This window comes from Anarrhichthys ocellatus, unplaced genomic scaffold (assembly GCF_004355925.1).
Source record: "Anarrhichthys ocellatus isolate YVR2014 unplaced genomic scaffold, GSC_Weel_1.0 scaffold12, whole genome shotgun sequence".
NCBI classification, from domain to species: Eukaryota; Metazoa; Chordata; class Actinopteri; order Perciformes; family Anarhichadidae; genus Anarrhichthys; species Anarrhichthys ocellatus.
Window position 1 is genome coordinate 5,741,454 of NW_022280042.1, and position 23,193 is coordinate 5,764,646.

The 23,193-nt window shown below is 43.0% G+C and overlaps 1 protein-coding gene across 3 annotated transcripts in view; it reads right to left on the reverse strand.

The window, feature by feature from the left end:
• The window catches only part of LOC116385994 (receptor tyrosine-protein kinase erbB-4-like), a 187,225-nt gene that overhangs the window by 57,925 nt on the left and 106,107 nt on the right, over positions 1-23,193 (reverse strand). For all 3 annotated transcript variants that reach the window (XM_031851896.1, XM_031851897.1, XM_031851895.1), the window contains exons 3-4: positions 21,329-21,515; positions 392-526 (exon numbers count right to left, since the gene is read on the reverse strand). In XM_031851896.1, coding sequence (XP_031707756.1) covers positions 392-526; positions 21,329-21,515 — 322 coding nt within the window. The remainder of the gene's footprint in view (positions 1-391; positions 527-21,328; positions 21,516-23,193) is intronic.

Here is a 23,193-nt window from a genome sequence, read left to right on the forward strand (position 1 = left end):
GGGGGGGGGGGGGGGGGGGGGGGGGGGGGCGCAATATGGGAAGTGGGCAGCTTCAAACCAGCTGTCAGATTCACTGAGATTTAAAAAGAGCACAGCAGACAGCAGCTCCATGGGCCTCGCTGCAGCGCTGCTACCACACCACTACAATGGAAAGGTTCACACGCTGATCTAACGCTATGTGATTCCGCTTCCAAATAGCCGCCAGGCAAACGGAATGAATAAAAAGAGAAGGGGCACGACTGCTGCTGGTGGGGCGTGTGCTCCCACAGCATGCTGGCATGCAGCCTGCCGTTAGAAGAAGCCGGAAAAAAAAAAAAAAAGTAGAACTTGATTTTTCATCCAAAGTTACTGGTTCCACTGGTCTTCCCACACACACACGCGCGGTACTCACATCCGAGGTTGCTGTTGTTGGATGGTACCACCAGCAGCTCAGCCTGGGAGTTCTTGATAATGTCACGCCAATGGATGGTGTCCGCATGGCACAGGAATTTGTTCTGGTCAACATAAACACCCCCATTCAGTATCTCTGCACAGGGAGAAAGAAAAGAGATATATGGAGAGGAATGAGCACATAGGAGTGGATATATAGCACATGTACAAGATGGCAGAAAATCAATACTTCAAGGTTAACTCCCATCGCTCCTTTGTCTCAAAGTACTGCGCCGCATTAAGTGTTCCCTGAAGTCCATCTGAGCATGAAGATAAATGTTATTGACAAATGCAACACGGTAATTCAATGCCGTGTCCACAGACAATGATGTTCCATGAAGAACTACTGCACAACAAAAATAATTAAATAAAAAGAGACATGGATCTCACTATATCAACAAAACAGACTCGCTTACCAAAAGAGCTCCAACTGTACGCCGGTGTAAACTCTTCATTACAAATTGGGTATCATAAGAATTTAATTGAGCTCGATAGTTAATGAGTTTGAATGTCACTTGTTGTGTTAATTAAAAATGAAGTAGTACACTGGAGCGGATACACAGCTTTACATACATCCTCATTGAGGATGAAATAAGCGTTTCTTAAATGAAGTCTGATGTGAAGTTTCTCTCGTGCATCTCATTGATTTCTGGCCGCAGAGTAAAGAACAAAACAAAAAAAAAGAAGCATTTTGGAACATGTTCAATTTCTTATTGTTGCATTGTTATCTTCAAGGGCTCTCTCTCTCTCTCTTGGCTCACAACAGGCCCGCATCCTCAATTGGACTCGGAGAAGATCTCTTGACCTACTCCGCATCGCTTTATCAAACCGAGAGCCGACACACCAAAGACAAAGGCAGGATTCTCATCCTGCATCTGCTTTAATAGCAAAAACATGTTTCTATTCAAGGACCAGTGCCCTTAACAGATGCCCGCGCGTGGAGTACGATAGGTAATTATAATCCCTCTTCCTGTTACTAATCCAGGATTTGGACACGGAATGAAATGATGCTGCAGTAATCCCCCTCCCAAGCCGTGACCCGTGGCAGAAGGGAAACAACAGCCCCCATCAGGCTCTCTCTGGGACACCAGCTGTATTATTTAACCTAGATGAGGGATTTTAGACACAATCACCTTGCATCCCCTTCTCCTTGAATGTGAAGTAGTGCAAGATTCCATGAAAGTACTTGTCACAATAGATTAAATTTCCTTAAAAAAAAAAAAGTAACAATGTGGTTTAAATCGGGTCTGGATTAGGCGACGGTAAAGAAGGATATTATCTCCGCAGGCAGATTATTAACAGCGCGTGAGTTATGCGGGCGATGGCACGGCAGAGAAACGCACGCGGGAAGCTAATCATTACCATCCGACACCCTGATTAAAGAAGTGGGCCTTGGTAGAGACGGGGACATTTATTCAAAGCCCTCTTAGAGGTGACACGGCGCTCCGTCTGCCTGCTGAATGGCCTACAGCCGCGCGGCTTCATGTAATCATGTTCCCGTCACAATGGACGATTTATCAGGGGGTGTTTTACATTCATGGAGGGCGGGAGGGGGAAAAAAAGAGATAAGGCCGTGCTTTAGTCAAATAACGTGGACCGCACTGTCAGCATGCTTCGATGTAATTTTGAAATACTAAAGAAATAAGCGTTACGCAAGCGACATCCTGGACTGGACAGATTTCTGACAGTTTAAAGAGCAATTTACTGAACAAGCATGTTATGATCTGCAGGAGATGTGACCATATGTGTGTTTCCTGGCGAGACTCTGCAGACGAAACTGTTTTTTTTCAATGCACTGGTTCATTTTGACAGTTTGGGCTGTTTCACTTCCATACCATGTAACATGTCTTCTTTCAGACTAGAGGAAAGAAAACATCCAAAATACACATTTAGGTATTTATTTGTTAAATTAGTTTGTTCTGAGACTCTGACCCAGAAATCTTCAGTAGCTCTTACACCAAACTTTCCAGTTTCATTCCTCTCTGTATTCTGAGGGTTTCTACAGAAGGGGTTTGTTCAAACATGGTGAAATTGATTTTTGTTATGGCTGTTGACAGTATTTTCTGAATAGTGGGGGTGATAAAAAGAGATATCGATAATTCCCTCCGCAAAAACCTTTGACTCTAATGCGTCAACGAGATGAAAACAAGACTTTTGAAGTTGGCTTTACACAATGCGCTGAACACTTGACGATGGATAAGAGCGATGAACTCTTCCTACACCTGACTGGAAGAACGCAACACGGGCTGGACCAATTGTTTTTCCTTTCCTCAAAATTTGAGACGAAACTTTTGAGAGCGACACAAATGAGACGGCAGACATTCTTCCGAACTTTTTTGAAGTAATAATTTCTACATTTGAAGATATGACAGAAAAAAATCCATTTTGCTATTTTATGGGGAGCCATCTTTCTGTGCAACCCACCCAGCACTGTCCCAAATGCTCTTTTAAGTGCTTGTGTCCAGATCCCGTCTGCTCGCTGAGAGACAAATTGCCACCTCTGCTGTCCATCCGGGCAAGGACCACTAAGTCTTCCAGCGGGATGACGAGCCAGTATCGGGTGGTCGTTCATTAACGCGGCGACAGTCCTGTGCCACCGCCCACCCCCTCCCCTCTGTACCTCCACCTCCAAGCTTCGATCTTTCCATCAGGTCGGGAGATCTACAGCCGAACGTACATCCCCCGCCCCTACACCGCCCTCCGCCCAATCCCCTCCACACGGCTGTGAGTTACGAGGTAGTCATAAAAGCCGTTGTCCTGCATCAGAGCAACGGTGGGAGAGAGGAGGTGGAGGGGTGAGATGTAGAGAGGGCAGTAGGTGGAGGGAGGGAGGGGACAGAGATATGAGGAGAACATGAGGGAGAGAGAGGTTATTGCTAAGGTTAAAACAATTAAATACAATTTAATCAAAGTAATAACTTCCAAATCTTTTACATAAATAGACTTTTACTGGCGCTGCTCTGTGAGGCGAAGGACGTGTGCGAGTCATTTGTTCATGAACGCTATTTCGAGTCGTAGCTCTAAAGACAAGGCTTCTGATCAGCCTTGCTTTTCTTAATATTCTTTACTCGGTTATTTTTATTGCTTCATCTGTACCATAAATGCTGCTGCAGCGAAAAAAACGTCCCCTTGTGGGATTAATAAAGTAACTATCTATCTATCCCTCTATCTTAACAGGAAGTGATCTATTCACTCGCCTTGCTCGCCTCCAGTGAGCTTCATGGTGTAGTTTAGAAGGGCCCTTGTGCAGACTTTATGTGGACTTCAACAGCATCTGCTGTGGGTGCAGACCCAACAATATTTAAGGGCGAACAAAGCAGTACAGTGACAATAATTTTAGCAGGAAATCCAAGATGCTCCTGCTCAAGACAGTGAGAAATTCACTTATTTTTAACTTGTAGACTAAAACGTCCATCCAGTGTCTTCCGCTTATCAGGGGCCGGGTCTAGGTCGAGGCTTGACCGGCTAGTCCAGATGCCCTTCTCCAAAGCAATGTTTTCCAGCTCTTCCTAGGGGGAATTCTGAGGCGTTCCTGAGGGCCTCTTACCAGTTGGACGATACCGGAAAAACTCTAGAAGCAGGCGTCCAAGAGGCAGATATGATGCATGAACCGCATCAGATTTTCGCCCTTATAATGCCAAAGATAACGTATGTGCTTCAAGTAATTCTACATTTTCTACTTTAACCCATGTTCACCAAAGAGAAGAACTGACGGAGGGACTTGTTGGAAACTTACCACAGATCTCATCACATTGCCTAGCTCCTCATTGCTTCTTTCAATTCTTGCACTATTGATGCTAACTATGCTTTAATGAACTCGACAGCATGTAAAGCGGGTTGATATCACACAAAAAGAAAGCCCTCATCTTCCCTTTTGATAGTCAGTTCAGCCGGCGACACAGTTCCCAGCGACGGCGGTTTGTGCGTGGCATGCGGCCGCTGAGGGCTCCACCATATGCTCAGGTCATGTTGGGTTCAAGACTGTTTCTGGTGGAGCGATTTGCTACATCTCTCTTGGCAGTGACACAAAGTGTCTCGCTGTGATGGAGAGAGTGAAAAAAAAAGATCTCACGAGCCAAAGGTAAAGTGTCATGTCAAATCAGAGATTAGGTTTGACGCTGTGCAGCGAGATACGAGGTGATCAGCGGAGGAGAAGATGATTAGGAGATGTTTATCATATCAAACTGAATATATTTATGAATGACTTTGTGTCTTTCCTCCACGTCATCAATTACGACTTGCTGCAAAACCCCGCCTAAAGGGTGCTGGATGTTATTTGGCCCTGTGAAACATCAAAAGGGTTGTTGTAATGATGCAACAAGGCTTTATTGCCAAAAAAAAGAATCAATGTCAACAATTTAAAACCAAACTGAGAAATGAAACCCAGATACTCACATCAGGCTGCTATCTTCTCCTCATAACAAACAGCAAGTCACATGTTAACCTTTCCAGCCACGTCTAAACGGGAATGTACCGTTTGCGTACGTAAGAAGAGGGGTTAGTTAAACAATGCCAAGCATGCAAAGACCACACAATACCAAATAAATGTTTAATACAAAGTAGATATGCCATATAAGTGTTAACATACTGGTACCCTTGACATCTAAAGGTATAATGAACACATGAGCAGTTCAACTCGACTATACATTGTGACCATTCTCCCCTTCCTGCAGCGACTTGACAGAGGCCAATTACTTGGAATCTGCAAGTTACTCACCTGTTTTCAATATCGTTAAACGAGCAGATGGACGGTACAGTCAGTAAAAACTGACTGTATTTTCCCAGACCCTGATTCTACTCTATATTTTTACCATTCAAATCAATAAATATCACCAAATATATCTCCAGCCCCAGTAATTCTGAGGGTTTCCCAATTATAGCGTGTGTGTTGCCATTACAGTTGATAAATTAACCAATTAAAGGGCAGAAAAATTGGTCTGAAATGAACGACGTACCGCTTGAGAAAACCTGATTATGAATGGGAACCGAGTGAGAAAGTAACCTCTTCACACCCCTTGTGTTTCCATTCATATTTCTGATAATACTCCTGTGGCACTTGAATGACTCTGTAGAGCTATAAAAAAAAATTAACAAAGGCCACCAATCTGGGCAGGAGTGTTTTTCAAAAGCTCCAGGGTCGGAGAGGCAATGTGGCATGAGATTCCTTGGTAGTATTTATTTGCATTGTGCATCACACGCCCCCGAAACAGAGAACAGGCCAATCAGGTCGCAGATTGTTAAGGAAGTAAAAATGATCCCTGTGCCAGGTTGTCTTTGCAAAGCCAATTAAGTTCATTTTACTGTCGTTCAGCAGAGCGAAGAGGCCCTAGTTTGGAGTAGTTTCCAGGCAATGATGGCCCCAGCACCAATCAGCGGCCATAGCTATATAGGGAGCCCGCTGATGAGCTTTCATCAGTGCTGCTAGCCACTTGTCCCACATCTCTTTCTCTCCCTAATTATGCTGATGAATAAGGCCGTAATGGTGATCCGTCCTCGCCTGCACTCTAAAAAAAAAAAAAGTTGAGTATACTTAAAAAGGTTAAGTAATCAGCTGCACAGCTTTTTTGAGTATACTCAACTAAGGGCTAATGGGTTGTGTCAACTTAGGATAAGAAGTTAACTCAAAGTGCTATTTTAAGTTTGTCAAACTTAACATTACTATTCAGACCTACTTATGTACTTAAGTTAACGTAACTTAAAATATTGAGTTTGATCCTCACGTGTACTCATGTAAAGAACACTTGAAATATCAAGTTGGAGAAACTTGAAATTGTGTGTTCTTATAGATTGAAAACATACATTAACAGCACTGCCCATTTTATGTTGAGTATACTCAAAAAAAGCTGTGTAGCTGGTTACTTAACCTTTTTAAGTATACTCAACTTTTCTTTTTTACAGCCTTCATTTTTAATTAATTAGAAATGTACACCGTTAAAGAAAAGAAAAACATCTTAAAACACAAAATGTTTAATAACAATAAGTTATTTGCTTGCAAAACAATATTGTCTTTCAATTTCAACACTTGAATAGTAGACAGCAGGGGGTCAACATCCTTATAATCTCTACTTCACACCATTTTAAACCCAAAGACACCGACTAAAGTTCCCTCCTAATACTTGGTCAAAACAAAAATAAATGTAAATATGTGTCTGCATGGCGCTATGTGGCAGTAACAACAATAAACTAAAATTAATATTAAATTATAATACACCTAAAGTGCAGGACCAGCAGTGGATAGTTCAGCTGTAATATACAAAGTAGTAAGGCAAATAATAAACTTGTTAAACATCTAATACTTAAGGGTGTTGACCAATTTGGTCAACTCATACCATCGGCATTTGGTCAAGTTGGTGACATTTCAGTCCCTCATGAAAATCCAGCCAAGACCATAGGCGTGGTTTAGATATGGCAGGCTACTTCAGCAAACTGTTCTTTAAGGCCTGAAGCCGGGTAGAGCACTGGGTACCAAGGTTCATGAACACCTTTTGAATTACTTTAAAAATGTGTACCGTAAGTCCTTCGGATAGTCCAGGTTAAGAGCCTAGATGAGCCCAAACAAAAGGGCAAATGCGGTTGGGAAGTCGCATACATCCTCCAGGACAATCCGTTCCTCAATAACCAGCGCGATGCTTATTGTTGTTGGACTTGAGCGGACCGTCCCAACGCCATCTTCAACAACTGAGTATTCCAAGTTCAACTCCCTTGACACAAAATTCCTCCGGGTCTGTATTTTAAAGAAAAACAAGCATATAGAGACTTTCATAAATATTCACCCCCTCTTTAAAGTTCTCTTTTTTTCTCCTTCCCATTCTGTAACCATACATTTGAAAAGTCAAAATACATTTTTGGTTGGTAAATTTTCTGCAGATTTTAAAAACTAAAATATACCACTTTCATACCATATTCACCCCCTACACATTTGTATTATAGTATTTGAATATTTAAATATTCATACTCTGAATGTCGTGTCTTGTCATTAAATGAATAAATAGAGCAGAATACAGGGAAACATTTGCTCTCACTGTACAGGCTTCCTTCGATTCAATAAGTGACATAAACCTGAAGGAACTGGAGCAAATCTGCCATTATACAATGGACAAAATCACTCCAAATCTGCCATTATACAATGGACAAAATCACTCCAAATCTGCCAGATTCTTACCCTAAAGACATGTAGCGGCAAAGGGTGCTAATGGTGTGTAGGGGCTTTTTTAGTTTTATTTTCTTAAAAAGATTAGCTAACCAAAAAGGTATTTTGACTTTGAAAATGCACTGACAGAGAATGACTTTACAATTAAAAATACTGCAAAATATGTACATGCATCATTTTTAAGTCAGAAAAATCTTCAACAGGTCTAAATACTTTCTGAATGCACTGTATACGAGGTCTCAAAACCCATGACTAATTTGGGCTTGGAATTATAAATGTTACCAGTAAATTTGAAGCAGAATTGCTGTTACAAAATGCATGTGATGCAGGCACCACACTCGGATGTAACCTTGATGCTACAGTAATATTGCCAGTATTGGCGATATCACATGAAATGAAATGTTAAAAACTGTAAAGTTACACTTATTAAACTATTTAGGTGGAATAACAAAGTAACAGTGAAGTAGAAATGAGGGTTTGATGAAAGTTTGCATTAGTGTTTTCTTGCTCAATGTGCAACCTTAATGACATTGACACATTAGTCTTACCAGATATTTATTCAGAAAGCCGTCCGGCTTCTCCATCAAAGAATGGTAGACCCCATAGAGCTGTAGACTTTCTGTGGGCAAGCACATCAGTTGTCTGAAAGATACAAAATGAAGATTAAAAATGTATATATTTATAATAATTATAATTCAAAAAATTCAATGCAAACTATAGAAGACAAAGGCATTTGGCAAAATGCTTCCAGCATTGTAGCATGCATTTCAGGTCGGCTGTATTCACTAACTAAATGAACCCATATTTTACCACTGTATATATGGGCATCATGTTTTTGGACATAGCTTAAGGGTGAAAACACAATAACGCTCTCTTGCTTTTCATCTCCGAAATCACCAATTTGAAATGTCAATTAAGTCAAACAATACAATACACCTGTGAACATTAACGTGTATTCATATTTATTTTGTTAGACAAACTGGAATATTAAAGGGTGATCTGATGGTAAATGCTCTGCTCCAATGTTATGGTTTGCATAGTTGTCCGTTTTATAATTGATGTCTTGTGTCGGACTAAATAATTGTGAAAATGCCCCTCGTCTGTCCCCCAGTTTTTGGTCCCAGTTCAAATCTAATTGAGGACCCCTGCTATACCACATGCACTTCCTACTTATTGATTACCTGTTCATCAAAGTTGTCTAGATGTGACCTGCACTTTAGGTTTACCAGACTGTTTATGTACTCTTGAAAGGTGGGATTTTAACGCACCAATTGTCTTGACAGTTCAGGTGCAGTCTGTAGACAGGCACGGGAGTGGTTAGAATCACGCCTGGTAATGTCTGTAATGCTTTAAGAGGACATCTTGACTGGGGTGGAAAAACTTGCATCCAAATCCTATGAAGGAAAGATAAGAACATGTTAACAATGTGCATAGTTGCCAAAACTCCATGCAAATCTAACAGCTTCACATCCCCTTATTTTCAAAGTTGTTCAAAGATGGGCAATAAATATTGCCAAGGAGTAATGGTACATTTTTTACTAAAACAGAAAAGCAGTTTGCCATGATAATGTATTTCACGCAGAAACCATCAAATGTTTTTCTTTGGAAATTATTTACCTGGACCATCTTAAATGTACACTGAGAACTGAGAATTTAAAAGATGATTTCACTAACCTCTAACTATGTTTACCTTAAGTGTGTAAAGGAGCTATTTGCAAGTCATTAAAATGGTTTTATCATAATGACAAACGATACTATGAGTGATGGAAGGAAGGGGGTGACCACGAAAAGCAACAGACCCTTCATCCCCCCTTTTGCTGAGTATTTTAAATGACTATTTATGCATTATTTGTTTTGTATCATCAGGGAAGGAAAAGCATAGGTCAAGGAGTCTTACGAGTAACACAAATAAATGGGATGCACAAAAGAACGGCGTGCTGCTTTAAGTCTACTTCATTACCTGGACTGTATCTAGTGCACCTTAATGGTACACGCGCGCGGGTAACTTAAACTATCAGCCCTTGAGTTTCAACGCCACCAACACTAAGGAACGGTGAAGCACTTTGCAGCAACATGTTAGCTAGCTAACAAAAACCAACCAATGTAACATACGGCGCTATAACGTTGTGCACGTGCATACAACGTAGTAACGTTAGCTTTAGCTAGTACAGACGTCAACTTTAATATGTGCAAATTCACTCGACCATGCGAAACCGCAAGCCGCGGGTCGTTATCGTTAAATTACACATGACATTATGAACACGTGAAAAATAGGGTGGGGTCCGTCACGTTGTAAACTTCTTAATGTTAACTTTTGCATTAAAAAAAATAACAGGTTCGCTGACTAGCCCGTTAGCTAACACACTCCAGAACATACACAGCCTTACCTTGTTAATTTGTGCTTGAGGTAGACGGCATGCTGCAGCAACACTTGAGCTAGCGTGGACCGGCGCGGAATTGCTATCTCTAACCGAAGGCACTGGTGTAGCGCAGTGATTAGACGTTTTTTTTCGTTTCTTCTTCTTCTTCTTCTTCTTCTCCTTCTTCTTCTTCTGGTTTTACTGCGGTTGGCGGGTTTTTTTCTCCTCTCTCTCTCTCTTTATTGAACATTGTCAACAGACATTCAGCAGATCATGAACATTCTTACAGAAATAAGATTTAGGTATAAAAACCAATCAAATGAAATCTAAAAAAATAAGGTATCTAAACATAATGATATCAAAAATCAAAGTATCTTAACAAGGGCTAAAGAAAATAATGTTTTATTGATTTTATTAAATTTATTAATTTATTTTATTATTTAAAATATATAATTAAAATAGTATATATATATACATACATATATGTACATGTATATATTTACTAACATCTACCCATGCACAGTGGCCTTAGTTACCTCAGCAGATGCCCAAACCACTATGCTAAGTTTTCTCGACTTAAAAGTTTCAGTGGACTGCACTCATTAGTAAAGTTGACATTTTGAGTTAGCTCAACTTTTTTCAAAGGGATTTGTTGACTCAACTTTAAAAAAGGTGTTAGTACAACAAATTTGAAGTTGGACTTTTTAGAGTGTGATTAGTCCATGCGATCCCCGTTATTGTCACGTATATATCGCACAACTCAAGCGGAGCCCGGCCGTTCGGGCCATCCACTCTGCTCTTTTTCATTCGGATCATCTTCTCCATCCAAGTCGTCCCCCTGCCCCTCACCCACATCCCATGAACCCAGCCACCCCCCCCTCCCGCACCCAGTGTACTTCCTCACTCCGCTGATGGGCCGACTTGCTGAGCACGGGGAACAGGGAAATCGAGATGATCATTCTTTCTCTCCACAGTCGGATGCCCCTCTTTTTCTTGAGCCCCACACACACACACACACACACACACTTACAAAACCATACCAGCTAAGGAAAAGCCCTTAGATGCCCAATGCACATGTAGTCATCTAAAATTGAAAGACATAAAGTATCCCTACGACGAACACCTCCAGTCCAACAGCAAAAAGCCTCTCAGAACTCGGCTGCATCAGGTCGACAAAGCCTCGCATTTGTAGGCAGAGCATGAGAGCTAAGCCGAGGCTTTGCCTTTTAAATGCCAATTAATCTCTCAGTACTTGGGAGAGAGCACCAACGGATGCCCCGTCCCTTTTTTTTTTTTTGTCATTAAAAAAAAGAAATTAAAAAATTCCCCCCCAAAATAAAAGAAAGTAAGATGAATTTTCTTTATAGAAATTGCAGCAAGAATCCATTGTAGCGCCACAAATGAGAAGTCATTTAAAAAGGTCATGTTCTTCTTTATACGTGTAATTTATGCCATGAATAGATTTAAAAGAGGCTTTATTTGAGACAAGCTAGCATTAGAGACATGCCTTTACCTCTATTTGCCTTACTCTACATTGCATCATATTTGTTTTCTGATCTGCTACCATTTGAATGAGCTATTTCTGCTCTTAACACAAACTCAACCGCTCCTCTTTTGTTAACCTGTTATTGATAAATGCAGGATAATGTGCATGTGTGTGAAATAAATCAAAGCTTTTCTCGTCGGTCCTGTTTCTGTCGGCGCTGAGCTTGCTGTCAATAAATCTCCTAACCTCCTGCTCACGTGTTTCACATTAAAAAACTGCGATATCTGTACTCCATTTAATTATGTGCAAGCTTTTGGCCATAGAAGACCTTCGTTGGGAATAGGCATAATGAAAGACTTGCATTCGTTCCAGTAATCAGCCCCAGTGTAAAACATCTTTGTCACATGTTCTTAAACACTTAAAGGTATTTTTAGTCTTCCAGTGCTTATAGCAAAGCCTCTCAGCCAGGTCGAGGGTTGGAAATATTAGTTCTTAATAGTTACAGGAAGTGTTGAGTGTCAGCTGACACAAAATATTGGCAAATTTGAACCAAAAAGAATAAATTAAAACATGAAAATGGCATTTTTTTTTTGTTAAAAAGGCAAACTCAGAGCAACTGAGCGATGAGTATGGCATGACTATGGTGTTGCACTGAAGGAATGAATGCTGTAGGAATGTAGATTGAATTTACCATATCAGCCGAGTCATTTCACCCCCCCACGTTTGTCTTTTTACGCTGCCTTTATTGGGGACCCAGCACGCCAAGGCATTGTTTGAAGAGCTTTTACTTGAGAATGTACAGGATGTGTGTAAGCCCTTTTTGCAGTCATTTGCATGCATCAGTTCCCAGCGCTCTGCATAGCCCGTGACACAGCGCAGACAGCTGGCATGACAGAAGGTGCCGAACTGGGGGGGATGATACAAATTGCCTTCATTTTCTTAGAGTGCAACCTCTTCAGGGAACACCGATGAACGTTACACAACTGCAACAAATCTGCAACTCCGGAAAATAATGACTCGCATGAGAGCCAATGAAGTGAAGTCAGAGAGAGAAAGAGATTGTGTTGAAGTTCTTTATGTCCCGGGCAACATTTTCAATTTCCCCCCAGACAATAATGTCTCTGGGATAACAGTCCATAGAAAATACTAAGAAGGATGGACGTAAAAACAAAAAGAGGCTAAATAAAGATCACAATAGGGCCACAATAAAGGGATCAGTTCCCCCATTCTCGTGTAAAAGAAGTCTCTTTCATCTTATGGCTGGAATGCCCACAATGCACTGTTGTAAATGAACAACACTTCAGCAGGAAGAGAACAAATCAAGCGCAATTCCTGGGAGAGGACGTTTTTGCAAACAAATGGGATGGTTAATTGGTGCTTTGGGTGCGTTAGGGTCTGCATGGTTGTGTGTGTGTGTCACCAAAAATCGAAAGCCGTAATTTAAATGAAGTTGTGGATTTCTCTCCTCTGCGAAACCCTGCGATTTGAGGTAGGATTTGAGTGGAAAACAAGCAGTCGGTCTCTCAGGAAGCCCACTGTGTGTAATTGTGAAGCACTCCACTGTACAGTGCCTCCAAGCATGTTTACTCTAAAGAGGGGGGGAGAAAGAAACCACAGAGGCTGTTGAAAAAGTAGCTGCTTAAGTGAAAACGACTTCTCAAATCCCATGAATAAACTGTTAAGTCTCCAGACTGCAAACAAGCCGCTGGTAGATAAATGGCTGCAGATCGCCAAGATAATAGAGACAGAAAATGGCGACTAGTTTGCCTGGAGGCAGGGGAAAGCAAAGCATCAGCAGAGGGGCTTTGGTTCAGTACACGGCGGGAGTGACCAAAATTAAATGAACTTTCTCAGAGTGCAAAGTGGGTAGCGTGGCGGGGAGGGGGGGTTGCACATTTGTATAAAGACCTGTATTATTCACACACCTAAAAAGCTGTCGAACGGGTGTGCCGTGCTTTAGAAATGGCACAATGCTTGCGAGCCTAATCCGGTGTGGCTCGGGGGCCCTCCGACTTGAGGAGAACTTATATCTGATCTTCACGGTAAAGCGGAGGTGGGTCTCCAGAGTCCCGTTTCCCCACTTCTCCATTATTAGCTCTGCCAGCCAAAGAGATATTGTGCTCGGTGACAAATGGGAGAGGAGCGCGAGGGCGCAGACAGTGCGGGGGAGGTCCCCCTCCATCTTCACCGCTGCTTCTCCAGCCCTCCACTCCACACCTCCTCTCTCGCGATGCCGCCATGTCCTCCCCGATAACCATAATTGTGTTTTAAAGGCCCTGATTAAATTTCCCAGTCTCGAATGATATTGTTTTGCGATGAATCCTTATGAAAAATGCTTCGCGTTAGGAGATTATGGAGGCTGTGTAGGTGCCGGAAGAGGCAGCCGAAAGGTGGAGGCGGAGATGACATTCATTTTTTTTCTTCTTTTTTTTTTTTTTTTTACTTTTAAAGATTCAATGGATGCTAAATTAATCCCTGCCGTCTTTTCCTCCACCCGTCTGTCACCCTCCCTCCCCGTGTGACAAACACACATAGACATAAACGCTCCCTTTCTACTTTACGGTTCCTTTGCTCCATTTCCTTCCCTTCCCAACAAACACCCACAGGTTACACAGCCATCATGAGGAGCAGAAGTTTGGCTCGGACCTAATAAAAAAAAGAAAGCCAGCAAAATGTTTTTTAAAAAGTGTCAAACTCTAAACTTTTGTCTCATCTCTACTATCGTAACGGAAGTCTCCCATCTGAGTGTCACAGTACCTCCGGCGGAGGCCGATTTTTTTCTTCTATTTTTTAGAGGTGACACAAAATGCAATCAGGGCGAATGAGAAGCCAGCAAATTCAATAATGGAGGCAAATGAAAATGGAACTGGAGACTCTGCACTTAAGGCGGGATGGGCTCACAGCCCTAATAAGCCCTCTTCTGTCACCGCTTCCCTGCATCTAAATGAACCAGAGGCCCTCCAATCAGCGCGGGCAAACAAAAGAGCCAGCCAAAGAGATGAGGGCACCGCTGAATGCTGAGCAGGGCAACGAGCGGCGACGACCCACGCTACTGCGCGCGTGCCGGTGGGGAGATTAGCGGAGATTTGTGCGAGAAGTAGAATCAAATGTTTCTTTACAAGCACTTTCATTTCCACTTTTGAAAATCAATTATAATCCCTAGCGCCAAAAAATACACACAAATCTGCACAAAAAAAAAGTACTTTTACCGGTCATGTGTTTTTGAAGTTTCATGCTGAGCTTTTAATTAATAGGTCTCAGCGACCCAGAGGTCAAGCGACTCACTCATCAAAAAAATTTTTAGGTACAGTCTCAAAGTACAAACAACTGCGGAATTGCTGTCCCATGCTGTTTTTCGCTACAGCAGCGGTGATAGGTTTGTTTTACAGTGGAGTTACCCTGACGGTCTGCTCTGTTATTGTCCAGGAAAATAGTGTTTTGGTACAAATGCCCAAGCGGAAGAACATCAAACTCAAAATGTAGAAGGCGCTGTGAATGGATCAGAGGGGAGCCATCAGGACAGTAAAACTGCTGAGGAGCTGAGCGTGTAACTTGAAATGTGGGCTGTGATTAAATGTCCAGGAAAGGTGCGGTGTGCGGTTGCAGCGAGCACAAGCATACACACACAAACACGGCGTGCATTTTGCAATTCAAATTCGACTCATTACATATTTTCATGGAGCAAAATGCTTAAAGAAGTGTTGAAAACAGAGCTAGACCCTCTACATTAAAATTGACACCTACAATGGGCTAAATGGGCAATTTGTCACTTTCTGGCACAGAGCTGCAGCACTCATCCCTTCACTTGGGTAATTTGGGACACACCGACACGGACACACACACACACACACACACACCAGCAAATCAACTATGACCAGCAAATTGCCTCCATCTGGTTCTACAGTGTATTTAGCGTGCGGCCTGGTGAGCCGGTCCAGCTCCACTCCTCCCCATTGCCGATGCTCGACTCTCTAATGGTTTTGCAGGTTTTTCTTTGAGGGGGGGGTCTCGCAGTAGATCTCAAGAACAGAATAATGAACCCCAAAAACACACACAATAGTCTGGTCATAATAAATTCTAATGTCCTGAAAAATGAATTCAGCTCCAATGAGCTATAGTCTGATGACGTCATGGCCATTTGATTTGATTAAGTGGGATTTCCAAGGACTGTTGAGTGGAAATGCAGACTTCATCACCCACCACCTTCACTCCGAGCAGTTTGAGCCAGATTAGGAAAGTTGTCTCTGCGAAATATATTGTTGGGCACAATGTTAAAGGGCGTCTGACCTTAACTTTTCACAGTACAATTATTACATTTATGGTATATTCAGCTTATTTACTTATATATTCATATAAATTATATATTTGATAATTCGTTGCATTTGTCCCCTTGTCCCCCATTTGTCACCATACATTTGGCGCATCATTGTAAGTTGTTGACATTAATAGAAGTGATTACTGACTTCCTAGCTACCCCATGCTAAGCCCCTAAAGACATGATTGGATGTTGGGTGACAGGGGAGGTTCAGGGGGAGGCTTTCCACCTGCTACCTTACACAGTGTTACGGACTGAGGGCCATTTTCTATCAGGTGTACAGGCAGCTCAGTTAGCCGGGGTCAGCTTGTGTCAGCCAGTAGATGTGAACCCTAGCATCAAAAGAACGGTGCACAGGGCAGCACACACCGCCCCGGGGGGGACTATTACCATTCCATTAGAGATCCTTCCAGACATGCCTTAGTCACTAATGGAGACAAACCCGAAGCCCCCAGGGTGTCCTCGTCAAAGGGTTTAAAACAAAAAGCACCAACGGCAGCGCGGCACTGACAGCACTACACTGATGTAACGTAGCACGGGCATGCATGACAATGACTTCTGGGTGCAAGAGTGTAAAAAGGGAAATAAAGAGATGAGAAAATAAAGTGTGGAGTCAGACATGGCATCCCATCGTGCGTCTGCATGTCAATGAATGTCACCTTTCTTTAACGAGACGTGCCTCGCTGTGTTTCCCTGTCTGTGTCTTTCAGAAGAAGCCGAGCAACAACAGGTAGAGCAGCTTATTTTCTTTGGCTTTGCAACTGGGAGTACCTAGAAATGTGCAAGAAAGACATGATGGCTTAACACAAAAGTTCATCTGAGAAACGTCTTTGGGTTGCATTACATTACTTTCTTAGTTATTTTGTGTTTTTTCAAAAAGGAATGCTGGTGCTTTGGTGTTCCTGCACTACAGAAAAAAAGGGGTTAAAGATGAGAGAAACAAAAAAAAAAGCGAAACTTTATTTCACAAGCAGACTGAGGGGCTCGCTCGCCTCGCACATCCACGACTGCAGCACTTTCTGGAGTAGAAGAGCAGCGTTTGAAGCTGGGAGATATGTTTTAATCATTTGGCGCCTTAATGATGACACTGAATTCATTATTAATGGGCCCCATCCCTCTCCTCTCCCTCTTCCACATAAAAGTCCAGAGTGAGAGTGGGTATTAGCATTAGCCGCTTTTGCTCTATTTGATCTTTCTGTAATTACACCACTTTTTGGAGATCAGACCACAAGCTTTATTTTAGATAAAGAGGCCCTGGAAGTATTTATTTCTTCTATACAAATTCCACACACAATTACCATGGTTACTTTTTAGCCCCGTCTCTTCGTTACAAGGAGGGAATCTGGAATTCTTCTTTGTTTTTTACATTTTAAAATTCAAAACATTTACTTGAGACAATTGGTGGGGATATATAAAACCATGCTGTATGTATGTCAGTGTGATCTACTCCTTAAACATGAAGAAAAATCTCCATTTGTTTCGCTGGTATCGCTGAGCATCCTAACTGTGAGCTGGTAAATCAATAGTCATGCTCCGAAAATGAGAATGCACATGGGGTTAATTATAATGAAGTCCATTAATCAATTCGTCTCAGCTGCAACTGCTGTTGGTAATTTGGCCTAAATGCATTCAAAATACTCGCAAAAATGCAGCAATTAGCGCGACAGCCGCGCTTAATGGTTCGCTTTAAATTGGGGGATGTTTTTGGGGTCGCTGGCAGGTTGTGAAACCACGGCAGTGTCGCTACAGTGCCAGTGAGCATTAAGGAAAGCAAAACAGGTGAGAGAGAGAGGCCGAGGGGTGACCGGAGAAAAAATGGGGATGGCGGAGCTGGTGCTTTGCTTTCAGTTCACGCGCACGCGCAGGGGGGGGGGGTGGGCACTGCTGCCAGATGGGAAGTTGGAGTCAGAGCTCTCTTTGGGGCCCGCTGAGCCATTTGGCCCGCATCCAAATGGGCAATTTCACAGGGTAGGAAAAACAAAAACGACAAAAAAAGCTCACAAACAAAGCAAAAGTTAAGCTAAGAAAGAGGGTGAAACTGGATGTGAACACCATTTCATACACGCCACCTCATCAGCTCTGAGAGTCTCGTGGTTCGTGGTTGCTGTTATCGCCACTGCAGCGCAGCATGGGATAATTAGCACTGCAGAGCCCATGTGTTGTGTGCTAGGTTATTAAGGCTTACAAAAAGCTGCAGGGGCACCAGAGGGGGGAGGCCGAATAAGTTGATATCAGGGGAGTTTCTTGAACACAGATTACTATACATCCCATACTATACTAGACTGCACAGCGGTGTGCATTCTGACTCCACGGCCAAATTGAATTCCATGCATTCGGTGGACTCCCACTGTGGAGTGAATCCACAGAGGGATGAGGCAGTGGGGAAGCTGTTGTTTAATGTATTGCGTGCAGCGAGGAATGCTGAGCACATTCTCACGCGGCCACGTACATCCCCTGCAAAATCAACTACGCGTGCATTTCTTCATACAATGAATCCAAGCAAATGTGCACGGTAGCTTCTGTGTCATCACCGGGAAGGGACAAATAATCTGCCGGCCTAGTTGTGAGCCTATTTAAAAGAGAGAATTCACTATATTTTCTTTCTTTTTTTTTGTTGTCCCAGGCAGAAGAGTGCAGGGAAGAGGAACAGCGCTGATCAATATGCACGGTTGCTGGCTTAATTACAGCGTCGAGGTGCACCGGGATCAGATGCCGTGGACGAAAGCCTGGCGATGTGAGGCACCCATCCTGAGGATGTGCTGCAACAGGAGATGTGCGGCCAGACAGGCAGGGGGGCCGGCCGAGAGTCGATCAAAACGGCCTCCAAAAGGTTTCAGGAAAATCAGAGACATTTAGAGATCTAGATTACACGTTGTGGACATAAACAATGTAAGGAATACCAAGATGCCTCACTTATATTTCCCCCCACACCGTTCCAGTTGCATACATAAAGAAAAACATCCAGATCTTTTTGCAACATTCACAGAATGACGAAGTGCGTCAATGCCTCGTTTCCCGGAAGCTCTTGAAGGACACTGATCGTGCAACATTTGAACCGAGAGAAAACAAAACACCTTGGAGCACAGATGAGCACAGTCAAGCAAGAAAGGGTTGCACCAAAAACATGGCAACACATCAAACACGCCACTAATGCTTTCAGTCCAAGTTATTCTGCAGAAAATAACGCATTAGTGCAGTTTGAGGAATGACAGAGAACAACCTCATAAGACATCCATGGAAGAAGGGACAAAAGAAAGTTACCTATCATGAGTCGGACAGCAATCTTGGGCCTCCCCTACTTTGTAGGAGTAGACCAAGTGGAAGGCGCCCTCCTGCTTTACCAGCTTAGGGTGTCAGCGTGCCCTTAAAACTCCCAGGAGTCCTTTATCGCCATGTTCAGACTCCATAAAACACTGCTTATTACACTAAATCTGTCATGTGCTTTAGTATGGATCACAGTTTGATCCCCCGCCATCAATCAGAAAAACACTACGGCAAAGTTAATGGCATCAGAGCCCGGGATGAATCTCTGCCGGCCGACTTTCTCAACACTGATGGTTTTAACTCATTGCCGCGTGGACGCCCCGAGATTTTATATGGGCTTGATTCTCGCCCCCCCAAAAAGTTACAAAGGGTGGTCAAGGACTGCAAGACACACGACTTCTGTTTTACAGTGAAATTCATTTGGTTCCTCTGTGAAACATTTGACACAAAATTGGCCGCAGGAGGAGGGCAGGATGGATGTAGGATGGATTGCAGTGCCCACCGGAGAGCGGTGTAAAGCGGGCAGATCGATGCCAGAGAAGACGCCTCGGGCAAAAATACAACAAAGGGGGGGACGCAGCCGAGGCGTTCTGGTGCCTTGGCAGTTTAGGGCACATGCAGCCCCACGCGGTGGGTCCACGGCGGGATTGAGCCCGGTTTGTTACCCTTTCCTTGTCTCATCCTGTCACAGTCTCCTCTGCAAAATCAGAACAAATTATAAAAGGTGCTACATGTAGCAGTTTTCACCTTACTAGACAATCACAAGCGAACAAATTACTTCCGACACCTTGGTATGAGCAAATTGTCAGGAGGATTGGCAGCTTCTCGAGCATTCGTCTTTGTTCTTTGGCTGTGCTTTTAGAGGACATACGCGTTGGACATGATTTTTTTTTTTTTTCCCATTGGCCATTTTGCAAGATGCTCTAAAAGATTAAGCTCCATCCGTGCTGGAAGAACAGAGCTCTTTCCCTGTTCTTCCTGCCATGAATAAATCCAGTGAATTTCCCTCCAAAATCCGACAAAAGGCTGCGTAGAGACTCAAATTAAGCGTCCCAATCTCTGCTTCATCGTCCTGTCGACAAGTAATTAACAAACATGTCCAATGTGGTAAGTAATGAGAGGAGTAGAGGGATATAGCATGAAAACAAGGTGATTGAGACAACACGCTTTCTTTTCCTCCAAGTCCAAAAGCTCTTCCTTGACTCTCGCTCTCTCTCTCAGTGATGTTCAAACATTCAGTACATCCCTTCAATCCCTACAGCCTTGGACACGTCAACTTTTCATGGACCTCTATTTCATATCACAGCTTCTCTCTGTTTACCATCTTCCCTGCCACTCCAAGACAGTATGGCATCAAAATAAAACTGTATGAGAAAATAAGTGACCCTGACCGAGCTCCACTGCTTCTCCTCAAGATTGCATGTGACAGTTTTCCCTCAAGCCAGAGCTTCTCCTACGACAGGCTTGTGTTTTTCTCCCGGAGCGATGGTAATGCTGCCGCCCAGACGGGCGACCAAAAAAAAGGCAACACCTGACTCCTGACGGGCAGGAGGAGTGAACCTTTTAAGCGGCTCAATCTGTGAGAATTACATGTAGGATTTATACAGTTATCTCGAGATAGCAGAGAGAGAGGAGATGTGAAGACAGTGAAGCAGGCACTCGAAAGGAAGATTTTAAAGCCTGCAACAGATGATAGTGTTTGCTGCTGTTATTCTGACAGGAGCTGGAAGGTTACTCCACCACTGGGTAACGGCAGAAATGGCAAAGGTCCACTGATGCAGAGGCCATGACTCAAAGGTCTGATACCAAGATAAAGTTAACCCAGACAAAAGCTACCCTTTACAAATGTAGTCCACTTCAGTGTATGATAAGCTGTTACATAAAACATAGCACAACCACTTTCAAAATCTTAGTCCATGAAGAAAGCTTATTCGTGAGTGTGTAAACAAAAATGTAATGAATGGGAGAAACAGGCCTCTTTTCGCAGACATTTGATCTCTCTATATAGCAACAGAGACGATAATTTGCCAGAGTAGCGGATACGTGGCTTCAAAAGTTGAGTTCCAATTTTGTGACTTAATTAAAAAGGCTCTATTAACGCTGTACATGTGGGTGTGAAAACAAGTCAAACACAAGCATTTTCAGGGAAGGAAATGGCAATGTTTTTTTTTTTGCAGGGTGCTGAAAAAATGGATCTCTAATGAAACATTGCTGCATTTTCCCTTATAATTAACGCAAACCGCCCTCCTTCAAGTGAAACAAGCGAGAAAAGTTTCACTCCGGCAGGCCGTTAACTGTTGCGACAATCGTGAAATCACTCGAACCTGTGAGGTTGCGCAGGCCCAGCTGCCTCAGGCCGTAGTACCCGTCCCGCCTGTAGTTGAGGAAGATGGCCAGAGAGTAGCGACCCTCGTACAGCTTGGTGCCGCGGACGATCCGCAGGTTCTCCAGCGGCAGGTAGTCGAACTGGTTGAGAGCCACCAACACGTAGCCGGTCACTTCTCTGATTGACTGCATGACAAAAAACAGAAGAATATATTGAATATGTAAAGTGAGGCTCAGATTCTTGATGTTGAGGCAAGTAAATATAATAAACAATGGAAAACAGATGTAGAAAGTAATGCCCCTTCAATTAATGTTCGCCTTTGTATTAACTGTCAGTCTTTTCCCAACCATAGCCAGTTGTTTTTGATTGCTTAACCCTTACCAGAAGTTACTTGCTAAAACCACAATCATTCCATACTTTGACCACTCTACTGTTGTTGCAAAGTGATAATTATGGAGCAATCCAAATGTAATCCGTGGTTTTGCAGAACCGTCGAACATGGACCTTATTGTCTGGTGATAAAATAAACAAAAAACCCAAAACTCTTTCTGGGAAATGATGATGTAATTTCAGTCTGGCATCTAAATAGTGGGTTTGAACTAAACCGAATACTTTATCCACCACAACCTCCAACTCTTCATTTCTTCAACGCCAAACCGCCTGTTTTTTTTGGCCGTGTCCGCCTCATGGAACAGTCGGTAATTCATTCCTCTCAGTTTCTGTGCATGGAGCATGTTATTTGCATATTTTAAATGTCAAGCTCATGAAAGATTTGGACATGGAGCCCAAAGTGGTTCAAATGTCAATCGCAGACTGATTGCACCCCTCTGATTACGTTCTCTCAGCTGTTTTTTTTAAGGCTTGAGAGGTCCGTGATACGAGCAAATATGACATTTGTAGAGCCAATAAGCAATCCCACCTTTCAGAACAATATTTTTAAATCCAAATGAAGTACATTCGTGTTTGATTTTATGCCCTGTAGGTGTTAAAGGCATATTCATGGGGAAACTCTCAGTCAGGTGTGAATGGATTCACCAGAGATCTCAAACTAAGAGAAGATTTGGTGGCAGTTCAAGCTTAAAGGGCTTGGCTGAATGCCTGACTCACTCACACTCACACACACACACACACACACACACACACACACACACACACACACACATAAAACACAGAAATAGAGAGCTTGATTGTGCCGAGTGCCTTGCTGAAGAACATGGCAGACCTCAGCTATCTGCCTCATTGTGCATCAACTGACCTTCTCTAAAGCCACAAAAAAATCTGGCTGATTACCTCGGTGTCATTCACTTGATGAGGCCAATTAATTCAACCGCAGAGTCGGGCTGAAGGACGGGGGCCCAGGGAGAGAACCTTTGAACGTCTTTTGTCAGAATTCTCAAGAGAAAGTATTCGTCCTCATGTCGCGGCGATCGCTTAATAAGAAATAAAAAACACACAGCAGCGTGTCGTTACATCAACAGATAACAGTCCAACAGAAGAAAGCTGAGAAATAAGCTCTTTTAGCTGACATCCACATCCATCATTCTGGCAGCGTAGTCTTCGCATACGGCATCGTTGCCACATAACTTGATGTGTGTGTGTCCATGTGTGTGTGTGTGTGTCTTCTAAAACATAACTTATTCCCTTGCTGCAACAACACCCTCTATGTGGCCATGCAATATTCATCGGAGTGCCTCAAACAGCAGCCTGAGTTTCCTTACAAAGACTCACAAGCACACGTGCGGCTTTTGTTAAATGTCACACTTACACATTTTACTGACCACCACTGACAGGCCTAATTACAACTCTACATTTAAAAGTGTGTGTGTGTGGGGGGGGGGGGGGGGGGGGGGGGGGGTGGGGGGG